Genomic DNA, 12,084 nt, shown 5'->3' with positions numbered 1-12,084 from the left:
TTCAATGCAATATTAAAACATTATTTCCATAGCTTTAAATATTAAGCTAGACAGAGACACCCAAGATACCTGTGCTTTAAAAGCTTAGTTGGGGTGAGCAGTGTAAGGAAACAGAAAACTATTACTTATACTTAAGGCTAATCTGATGTCTTCCTCATTTTCTGAATGTTCAAATAGGAATCTGGCAAAGATGATTGACAGGAAGAAGTATCCAAATGCAATTCCTCTGTATTTTCATTGTCTCTGTTCTTGAATTATTGATATTGCCAGTAGTCATTTGCCATGAAAACAAATCAAGGTATATATGGTAAGCACTTCCTTGAATGCAACACTTTTATATTTTAAAAAATGTTTACAGTATGCCATTTTTATAATTTAACAAAATGGCAAACTGATGGAAGGAAAAACTACAGCTAAATAAAAGTGTAGTGCAAATTAAAATCTTAATTCTGTGAATAAATGCACAAATGCTGTGTGGAAACATTATGGGGGTGGAGAGGGCAGGGAACACCAGCTACTGAGGGAAGGTAGGAAGATTTCTTTGTATCACTTAGAAGGGAAAGACTCATGTTAAATAGGAAAACCTGATAAGAATTGCTGAATTTAGGTCTCTTTAGGAATAGTGGAACACACATCAAAAGCTAAGCCATTATACTTCCCAGTGACAATCTTTTTTTTTTTTTTTCACACCACCTAATACCAGATCCTTGTTTTGTACAAAAAAACTTGTGCCAGACTGTAGTATTTTATGACCTACATTATTACCCTCTGGGTAGTCAAATGATGGTGCCAAACTAATTATTGCTTTGTCTAATTTTAAATCCAGGTCTATGGAGATTAACAGCTTGCACATTAATTCAAAGCACCAACAGCCCACCTAACCTAATGCTGTTTTAAGTGAATTAAAAATCCTGTTTAGGAAACTTTAATATACTTTAAATGAAGGAAATGTGCATCTATATTTTTATCCAGTATATAAAAACCAAATTCACTTTGCTTATTTTGCTTGCCCAAACATACTCCAGGGAGGAACTTTTCTTATCTTCAGGCATTACTTCCCTTGAAAATGAAATACCTGCTAAGCTAAAAGCACAGGCTGAGTGGAACTAATTGTAAAGTGGCAGTGGTGATGGCGGGGAGAGGGAAGTGAAATAATGAGAAGAAAGACTATGTTCAGGTTGAGGAAGAAAAACATTCCATTCCAATGTATTGTACCTTTTTATATCTTTGACATTAAATGAATGCCTTTAAACACACTGACATTTTGTAATATTACAAAATGAACGTACAGTATTGAGCAATCAATACAGATGGACCATCTATAAAGAAGGCAAGGAAGCATATCACTGAACCCTACAGGAAGGATTGACAGTTTGAGGGACCAGAAAATGATAGTCCATTGCAATAACTTCCCAGCCCGTCCCCCTGTTTCCAGTTCTATTAGCTATATCTTCTTAAAGCAGGTCTCAGACCTCATAAATCTCCTGCTTAAAAACCAATGAGAGCTTCCTGTTACTTACCTACTGCAGTGCAAACCTCTCACCCAAGGACTGAATGAAATTCCTCCATAATGCACCCCCCATTCTCATCCTCATCTTTATTTCCTGCTTTGTGTCTGTACAAAGCAAGGGCTCGAGCAAACAAACTAGATCAGATGCTGTTTCCTGCAAAGGACCACGTAGTTTTGTTCCTTGCTGTGTTTGTGAATCCCTATTTCCTCAACACCTCAACTCCTTAATTTCCTCAATCAATTTACTCACTAAACTATTGTCACTATTTTAAGCACTGGGGAGGAAAAAACAAAACAAAGATGGAAATTACAATGATGCCTGCCCTCAAGAAGCTTACAATACAACAGAGGGATCAAATACAAAGATACTTTTAAAATGATGTGATAATGAGAGAAAGAGATACAGTGTCTGAAAAGAGCCCAGGGGAAAGATACTGAAGTGCCCCTAGGAAGGCTGGGAAGTCTCCCTTGGAGGAGATAAGAGCTCTGAGTGTCTGCAAGGAGTTAGCACACAGAAGAGGAGGGCAAATAGGGGGCTCAATGAATAGCAAGGCACGGAGGGGACAAATGACACGGTGCATGCAAATGACAAGCAGCTTGTTGTGTAGGGAAATAAAGATACTACAAAGGCCAGGAAAACTGACGCCTCCTTCATGAAAGAACCTATATCTTCTGGACAGAACCCCTTTATGACTCACTTATTATAGTTCAACATTCACTTTGAACTATATTTATCTGGACACATCCATGACATATTAATGTCGGTTTTTTTTAAATCCTCTGCAATTTTTAGGGCAATGCTTTTAACCACAGTAAGTGTTCAGTATGTACTTTTCCTAAATGAGGTTGAGAGGCAGAAGTTGCAGCAAATATGTGAACAGTACCACTATTTAAAGAGTAAATGAAAAAAACCATAATCCTCAGGTTATTAGAAGAAAACACTTTTGCAAAACCAAGAAAACATCTCTGGTGAACCTATCACAGGATTTTCCGGTTGTCTCTCCATTGTAGGGTGAGGTCACAGAAGAGATATACAGACCACTCTAATGCCATTTGACAGTACCTGTATTCAAGTGTAATTCTAACAAATTGAGTAATTTCACAAAAATGAGGTCAAGGTCTTCACTTTTTTTTTTTTTTTTTTTGAGGAGGGGAATAGTGCATAAGAACTTCTTAGTAGTCTCAGTTGAAGTGCAAATGAAGATCCTTAAACTGCAATTTTATGGAAACATTAAAAAATTACTATGTCAGTAATTTGCATTATTATAAGACACTTCAGATTTTGTGAGCAATATGAAAAAAAAAAGTGTAGGTCTTGTAAATAGCTACTAAGTCTTGGAATGTTTTTTGAAACATAGTTTGGAAGAAGATATTGCTAGTTTAATGTTCTATTAAAATAGTCCTTGAGTTTGAAACTAAAAAGCAGTTTTAAAAGTTGAATTGTGTTGAGCATTTCATAATAAACCATACATTACAGAAACTTGTTTTTCTCTGTAAAGCATCTTGTCACCTTCTTCTCCTTCATCTTCTCTACACTCTATCTACCGTCATCTTTCCCTTATTTTCCTTTCCCATCACGTGGGTAAAGCACACCTCTGTGTCTAACCTGGGTCAAATTCTCCTTAGTCCAGTGCAGACAAACATAGGGGCATCTGTAAAATCCCTGCAGAATCACCTTGCTTATTTTCTTACTTTGTGGTTGTTGATATGGGTAATGAGAATAAGAACAGGGAAAAGTAAAGTAATTTTTCCCTCTGAATGATTTTGAGAGGGTTGTTGATATGCGTAATGAGAATAAGAACAGGGAAAAGTAAAGTAATTTTTCCCTCTGAATGATTTTGAGAGGAAAACACACACAGAGGGACACACACAATCCTGAAAGAAAAAGGGATACTTCATGTTTACTTTTCTTCTGATTTTCTTAAAAAGCCCAAGTCAGAATATACTGTCTATTAGAAATTCATCTACATTTCTACATTTAAAAAGTAAAAGAAAGAGATAAGCAAAGTATATAATGCAGTGGGAAAAACAATTAGCCCAGGTTTTCATTGAATTAACTATTTCTTTGACTAGCCAATCAGCTTTCTTTAAAGACTCGATTTCTTATTCTCATGTTACCACAAGAGAAGTTTCATAAAATATAGTATAGAGATAGGTATCAATTATAACCAGAAACTTTAGAATACAACTTTAAAAATATAGCTAGAATACAGTGACTATTAAGATGCTATTTAATTGAATCACATTGTTATAGTTTTACTAAGACAACAAAAATAAAACATTGTGCTAATTTTACAAAAAAAAAAAAAAATGAAACTTTGGAAAAACAAAGCTTCATATTCCTCTGCAAAATGTAATGTAAGAAAAGCAGCCTTTCCCCATACATAAGAAGATAGAAAGAAACCTAGAAATAGTGGGATGATGAACTCCACTATGGATTTTATTAGTTGTGCAAATCCCATAATATTTTATTACATAAGCCTTTTTTCCCCCTGGGAATATATGTAATTTTGAACACTTTGAAAACTCTATGTAAATATAAGCAATGATCTTTTGAATAGTTTCCATTTCTTTGATCCCAATGTTAATTATGCCCATCTGTATGGTGAATGATAGATTTTATAATCTGTATTTCAAATGAATATATAAGAGAACTGGAGAAAGTACTACTTCTCTATGAATAAACTTCTGCTAACCACACTTTTCCTGGTCCCTTTTAAAAGTAGGGCTTAGTTTACTTTAAATACTGAAAATGAATTTGTTAATCATCAAAATACATTGTTTTTACTCAGTAGTGATTCCATTATTTCTGTTTTATTCAGTGTTTTGGTTTACATGAGGAACTGTAAATTCAGTACTAGGAATTTCGTGTTAAAGGTTGATGAGCTTTGAACTTTTTTTAACAAACAAGGACAGAGCAGTTTTGCTTGAATTGCACAGAGGGCTTGTCATCGGCATTCTCCACATGGGCAATAACTGAAATTATAAATTCTTCACAGTTGTTGTTTAATTCATCTGTACTCAATCCAACAGTGACCCATAGATACTTTCCTATACTTATTTCTTTGTGGTGAAATCCAATGGGCAACTTCTCATAATATCATTTTCAAAGTTATCTTGTAAATATAACTAAAGGAGCTTCAGTACTCTCTGTTAATCAGAATAAAGTTCTTCTGTTTTATCTTGAAGCCTGTTTTTTTAAAAAATGCACAAAAAGGTCAAATCTATTCCAAATACAGATTTCATTCCCTGGAAATACTTAGTAAGATTTTGAATCAGATTTTTTTTTTTCTCTTTTAAATTCTGTCATCTGCCTAGATTTAACTAAAATAATTTTTCTTTCTCATTGTGTTAGTTAAATGCATTCATTCAATAGCTATCTGTTTAAAGGTAAGAAAATCACAGAAGGAGAATGAAATTAATTTCGGACTATATATGTGGTATATTTTAAAAGCTGCATTTCATCATCTGGAGAGCTGCAATTTAGTCTATTAAATCTATAACAGAGAAGGGGGGGAAATGTGACTACCGTTTGTTATCAGGAGGGTCAGTCCTAAAAAGTATATTTTTTCGGTTCCAACCTTCAAAGGTAACATTTTCAGCTTGATGGGCTCCCGGTCGAATATTTAATTCGCCTCTTTCGTTCTTAGCTTAGTTGAAATATAGAGGGCCGGATGTCCACCAGGCCAAAGTATAAACTTACCATTTATCTATTAAAGTCATATTTAATGAAAACGAAGAGAAATTATTACCCCACTCACTCTCTTTCTCATTACAATTTCTAAAGAACTTTGCCGGGCACATTATCTCGTAGACATCATGATCAAATGTTATTGTTTGCTTTATTATCTCAGTTGGATGGTTGGCTAGTCTAGAATGAAATAGGTTGAAGGCAATACTCGCAGCCTAGAAGTCTGAATGAGGTTCCCATTCAAATGATCCTGGTTGTTTGGGGGTGGGGCGGGGTGATTAGTAAACCAACTGAGCTTACCCTGCATAGTAAGCGTCTGGATGCAGCACATTTACATCTAACAAGAGACCCCAGAAAACGTGTGTGTGTTTCTTAAACCTTATGTTCCGAACAAAAGGCTATCTCAGCAACAGACAATCAGCACTGCATCGCTCCCTGGGATGCAGCAACACATTCAACTGCACATTTCATTCTTCTTCAGCTCCCAGCACCACAAAGCCCCCACTCTCTTCCCACTCCTGGGTCCCCAGATTGCTCCCTAGAAGGGGGCTGGGAAAGCTAGGCAGGCTAACGTCTATGCCTGCGCACCGGCCGCCCGCACCAGGGGCCCCCGGGCGCTGCGTTCCCCAGCCCGAGTCGCCTGGGGGAGATAGGGAGGGGAGCCGGAGCACCGCAGAGTGGACCGCACACCTAGCCACTTCGGATCTTATTTATTCACAGGGCGGCGGGGGAGGGGAACTGGGTGAATTCGGCTTTTCCCCCCGAAGTTGCCTCCTCTTTTTGCAGATAAAGTCATTCTCTGGCTGATGCTGGGAGCCCCAGGGAGAGTGAGGGTGAGGTCCCGGCTCTCGGGGGTCCGGGTCCCGTCCTGAGCGCGGAGTCATGGGGGTGGGGACGGGGGAAGCGGCGAGGCAGCTGTCGAGAGGGCCTGGGGCGGGCGGGAGTGCGTGCGGGGAGGGGCGGCGGGCCCCAGAGCCGGGGAAGGAGGGCTGGGAGCGCGAGGGCCGGCTGGTCACGCGTGGGAAAGAAAGGCACCCCCCCTTCCCTCCGGAGGTACCGCTCCCCTCTCCCCAGGCTGGGCCGCCCGAGAGTGCGGGCAGGCAGAGCTCCGGGTCCCCGCGCGCGTAATCATGACCTCCGGGCCCCCTCCGGGCGGCGCGAGCGCGTCGGCGAGGCTGGGCGGCCGCCGCGGCCCCGGCCGTGTAACATGACCCGAGCGGCCGGCCGGCCAGCGCGGCGCGGCCATTGAGCCCTCCCTGCCCATGAATCTCTGGCGCGTCTCTAGCTCGCTCTCCGCTCGCCTCCCGCCTCCCTTTCTCCCCCTCCAGCTCCGCGGGCTCCGAGCGCCTCTCCCTCTCGGTCCTCCCGCTGCCCGTCTCTCTCCACTGCCCGCCTCTCGCCACTGCCTCCCGTCTCCTCTCCCTCACGGCAGCCTCCGTCTCTTTTCTCCCTCTCTCCTTTGAAAACTGATCTTTGGCTCTTAGTGTGAAAGTGATTTGAATTTGGCTCGGCGGCGCTCTGCGCCTGCGCCCAGCCTCTGGCATGCTGGCTCCTTCCAAGCAGCTGTTTTGGGTTTGAAATTCCAACATGGCAGAGGCTGCAGTCCGTCTTCCCTTCAAAAACTTGGAATGATTTCAAATCATAGGCACCTTCACTTAACCCTAGCTTCCATTCATCAGCAAACACATCGGATCGATGCTACGCTAAGCTATCGGGTTTTCGCTCCGCGAGTTCAGGTAAGAGGAGCTTCGTAGTTTTCTACCATCTGTTTAAATTTGTTTTTGTGGTTGTTTGTTTAATTTTTAAAGAATATAAATACATTCAAGACCGTAATGAAAAGAGATCTTCGAGTTGTGCTTTAAACATTACATTTAATTTGCACTCGTTTCTATTCTGTACGCCAACCTGCTGTCTAATTTCTCTGTACAAAGTAGCTCTGAAACATTAGAATGCATATTTTTGCTGCTTAATCATTGTAACAATAGTGTGGGATTAAGAGTTCGCGATTGCAAGAATTTCGTTTTCCGCTATATAGGGCTTACTTATTACTCTCTTTTTTACTTCAAAAATAAAAAATAAGAAAGCGGAGCCATAGGGTGGGGCTAGACTTTCTTCGGGAACTAACTTCTAAGTAAATAAGAAGTGTAAATAAGAATCTTGCACACACAAAAAGTTAAGGTTAAATTACAATCTCGTGACTGGAGGAACGTGAAAATGTCAGAAGATCGGTTGCAGAAAAATGTAAGCACATCATCTTGGATGGGGTACAGCGTGGTGGGCGTATTGTTGGCAAGGAACGGGAGAGAAAGATGTATAATTTAATGGTATATACAATCCACTGATCCTATTACCGTCCTCCCCGGAGCTCTTGTTAGTTTCAATGGGAGTGAGTGAAATTGACATGGACTTGCATTCCTGGTCATGTGCTTTTTTTTCCTTTCTTTCTTCTCCTGTGATCTGAGATCCCCTTTTTGTTGATGTTGCTTTCCCCCTTAATTATATGCATGTAGGTTAAATGAATACCTGACGAAAGGGCCCACGTTTCAAGGCAGTGACATTTGATAGCTGAGAGGAAAAGTGACTTTAATGAAAAGCAACCTTTGGAATTCCTGCTTGTGAGAAATCCAATTCAGCTTTTTGTGCTGCCAGCAAGAAATGATCAGTAGCACCAGTGTTTATGGTATGTCAGTTTTGGAATTTACTTCCTTTGCATCTAAATAGGAAAGACAAATTAAATAGTATGATAAAACCATTGGAGACTCTGCTTGGGGAGCAGCTGTTGATATATAATTCCTTTATATATATATATATATATATATGTATATTTTAATGTTAAAATGCCTGTTTGCTTTTGCTATCACTTGTTTGTATGTTTCAGTTTTTGATTAATAAATGACTGGAGTCCACCTTTATCAGTTTTAGCGTAATACCAAAGTTGCATGTTACTAGTAATGCACTATGTAACCGCTGAAGTCAAATGGTATGTAAATTAGTTAAACTCAGTATGGGGTTTTTTTGGGGAGGGGGCTGGGTGGAGAGGGGAGAGGGCGGGAGTATGGGGAAAGACTCCTTGCTAATGAATATATATATATATATGTACACACACAGAAGTGGATGAAAATTTTTTTCTCAATCTATTAATGCAGTTTGACTCTGCTTTCTCGATGATTGCACTTTGTAGAGTAATCAGTTCTTCTGAGTGTGGTTGTGTTTTGGGGGAGAGTGAGTAAGTGAAGGGATATCTTTTACATGAAAATAAAAAAATGTATTTTGATTGCTTAAAGTCCTTACTGCCATTTAAAGAATAGTGGTAGGATTTTATTTTTTATTTTTTTCCTTGCCATTCACTTGTCTGCCTGTCAGCGCTTTTTACTTTTAACCTGTGACAGAATTAAATAAGCAGGCACTGAAATTGACTTTGTTTGAAATCTCTCTTTCTTTACCAAAAAAAAAAAAAGTCAGATAAATGGAGTGAGAGGGTCTTTTCAGTAGCTCTTATGACCGTGTGTATACTTTGTGATATTCAATTAAGACTAGAAGGAAACAACAAAAAGATGTTAAAAAGTATTTTGCACAACCAAAGGGTATGTCCACTTTAAAATATTTTTTTGTTTTTTGTTTTTGTTACATATACCCCCACCACCATGCATTCACCCTGAAAAGAGAGAAAGAAGGAAAGGGAGAGTATGAAATAAAGAAAAAGCAGTGGGGCAAAGCTGCCAGGGGTCTGTAATGTGGCCGTGGTTACTGCTCTCTCATAACACAAATGTGAATTCAAGGAAAGGAACTACAAGAGCCGATGCGCGACAGGCACTTCTGGTTGGACTCTGGTGACTGTTGAGCTAAACACACACCGCGCTTACATGATAGGAAGGGTTTGATTGAATTTTGCATTTGGAACTTGTTGACTTTGAAGCGATCAATAAGAAGACTGTTTATTTTAGATGCACATAATTTGCCCTGAGAAATGTTTTAAGGAGGAAAGAGCACAGCTTTTTTCCCCCGGAGCTGTTGGAGCGAATGGGATTGCCAGATGGGCGATTTCCCTCTGTGATGTTAAAGCTGTAATATATATTCAGAGCAGATTGGGCTGCTGCCTGTGATGAGGAGGATATTACATTTATAAATTTTAAATCGGAGCTCGGACAATGTGCTGAGAGCAGAAATTGGATGGTTTGACTGTTCACCGTATTGATACTTAAATGTGATTTCTGGGTAGTAGTAATAATAATTATTACAGTAATATGTAAAAAACACATTGGGGTAGGCAGTCATATAATTCATGACATTTAACAGCAGATTTAAATGTATAAATTGCCCCCGTCTCTGCTTACTATTAAATAATAGTCACATCATTTATTTCCCTGTGTGTTTAAATGCCCGTTGTGTAAGTGATGTTCATTCAGGAAGCTTGTTATCATATACTAGAATTCTGCGGAGGAAAAGTTTATATGTAATCTATAGACACTTGTACATATGTATAGAGTGGCATCAGTGGTTCCTATTTTGTAATTCTATTACTTTGATTATTTTTAGATTTTGTTTGTCTCAAATGTGTGGCCTAAAGGAGCCAGAGCTACAAACCTAAAAGGCTGGAAAGTGGGCAAGTCCTCACACTCTGGCAGCTCTGCTGTTGCAAATTAAAAGTGTGTTGTGGTCAGGAAATGAAAGCTACAATGTCTCTTTTGAACAAGTCGTTTATCAAGAGAAACATCTATCAGGGACTGCCTTGTCACATTGATCCTCTAAAAGTTAGGTCCGAGGTGGAAGCTGCTTTGATGTTTTTGATCCTAAATTTAATACAACAGAAGAAAAGCAAGGATATTTTGACCAGGATAGATTAAAAAAAAAAAATGTTTCCTGGAACCAACAAGATCTATTTATTAGTATTATACTATGTGTGAAGTTTTTTGGATGTAACAGTTGAAAAGGTTGAAAAGGAAACCCCAGCCTTTTTAAATTGACCATTGTACATATTTATAGTACAGTCAGTTTTGGCTGGCTTCTTGGTTCATATGGACATTTTGAAAGTGATTGTTTTAAAGGGAAAATTATTTTGAAAGTGTTGTGGAACAATATATAGAGAATTAGAGTTTTCATGCTTTCAGGTTTTAGAGTGGCTCTCTTCCCTTCATCTTCTCTATTAGTCCTTATTTCTATTTCCTATCTTCATTTCATGTGTGACATACTAGCTTTTAGTGGAGAAAGAAACAATTTTTTTCTATTAAAATCATTTCCCAAAACATGCTTGCTCATATCATCTTTATTGTTTATTAACTGTGCATGTGGATCATTGGCAATATAAATTTCAAGGACTCACAAGTCTTTCATAATTTCAGCTTAAATTAAAAATATAGGTAGGTAACAGATTAAATATGCCATGTATCTTTGAATACTGAATATGTTGCATGCATTATTCAAATTTTAAATGGTATTATTGAAAAAATGACCAACTTTCAAAAAAATTTTTTTTTTAGTGAAAGCTGTTAAAAGCAGCCTGTTTCATATTTGGAGGTAATGATGGAAGTGTTCCTTCTTTGGAATAGACTTTTGGATACTTGTCTTTTACTGCTGGTGTCTATTTGCTATTTCATATGGGTCTATCAACAACTAGACTGTGGTGGGAGTTTGGGGAAGTGTAATACTTGCTAATTAATCATGTCTGAAATGAAAGAATCATAGCAGGGTAATAAAAATCTCATTGTTGTTTTCCTGGAAGAGGGTAAGACTTCTGTTTGGAAGCTGTACGTGTGAGTTGACTTGCTTTTTTCTTCTCCTAAAAAGACAGTTTATCGGGGCTCTTGAGAATTATTTCAGGAACCATCTTTTGGAAACAGAATATTTTTATTTTTCCTGACTGCACTGAATCAGTGAAATTCTTAAAAATGTCTCTGCTACCTTCTGAGTGAAAACATAGAGGTTTTTTTCCACAGTTCTGTTAAAGACTGCTGCGACTGAGTTTCCCAGTGCTTTTTTTCCCCATACATAGAACATCTTTTTTGTTGTTTTTATTCATGTTAGGCAGGAACTTTGGAGGCAGGTACTTCTGATAGGCATACGAGAGAGCAAAATTTGTGTTAATTACTTTTAGTTAGTACAAGAGCATGACCGGGGGGAGAAAGGGGACAGTACTTCCAGGAATCTGGAGACAGTCTGTATTATAACTTGATGTTTCTAAGATAGTTTAAAATATTAGCCACCTGAAAAATAGATGAGTAATATAATTACAAGTATATTATTTTTTGTCTGAGTCTTGCAATATCACATTTTAGGATTTGCTTAGTTTATGCATGGAGACAGATTCTGAAAGTTTAAGTGTCTGCAACATTTTTCAGCATTTTCATCTCAAGGTGAAAGACGGCTATGCTGTTTTTGTCTGTGAGTGTTTGGATATCTTGAATGATTGCCTAATTAAGTAATCAGTTTTAATGGTCCAAAATCAGCAGAATTGCTAGGTGTATTTGAAACAATTGCAGGCTTTTATGTTTTGTACTTTCTAATTTGTTCCGAGAACCTCAGTTTGCTAAAAATGTATGCTGTTTTGCCTTTGATATTCTTGAATACAAATTTCACATACTTCTTTTGTAAAGTATATTTATTTTTGTAGAACTAATCATTTTAATTACCAGGAATTTAAATTGATTTGTAAATTTTTGATGGGGAGAAATTGTTCTGCAGACATTTGTGTGAAATACTGACCTGTAGTCCTGATTGATAAGATGTGATTGATCAGCATATTTGCTTTTTTATCTTTGGCCACTGATAAACTAGAATAACCAAATGGCACAGAAAACAGTGTAATTGTTTTCTTTCAGTGAAAAAACTTAATATAATTGCTTCTTTGGAGACATATAAAAGTTATTGTTTTATTAAAATCAGTTAA

The 12,084-nt window shown here is 38.2% G+C and overlaps 1 protein-coding gene across 2 annotated transcripts in view; it reads left to right on the top strand.

Annotated features, from left to right (window-relative positions):
• The first annotated feature begins 6,766 nt into the window (after positions 1-6,766).
• FIGN (fidgetin, microtubule severing factor) overlaps positions 6,767-12,084 on the top strand; it is a 129,741-nt gene continuing 124,423 nt past the window's right edge. For both annotated transcript variants that reach the window (XM_043487692.1, XM_043487690.1), the window contains exons 1-2: positions 6,767-6,937; positions 7,712-7,881. In XM_043487692.1, the coding sequence (XP_043343627.1) occupies positions 7,857-7,881 (25 nt within the window). In that variant the 5' untranslated portion in view covers positions 6,767-6,937; positions 7,712-7,856. The remainder of the gene's footprint in view (positions 6,938-7,711; positions 7,882-12,084) is intronic.

The sequence above is a fragment of the Cervus canadensis genome, chromosome 15 (assembly GCF_019320065.1).
Source record: "Cervus canadensis isolate Bull #8, Minnesota chromosome 15, ASM1932006v1, whole genome shotgun sequence".
Lineage (NCBI taxonomy): Eukaryota > Metazoa > Chordata > Mammalia > Artiodactyla > Cervidae > Cervus > Cervus canadensis.
The sequence above is the reverse complement of the archived record's forward strand: the minus strand, read 5'-3'. Positions and strand labels throughout refer to the sequence as shown.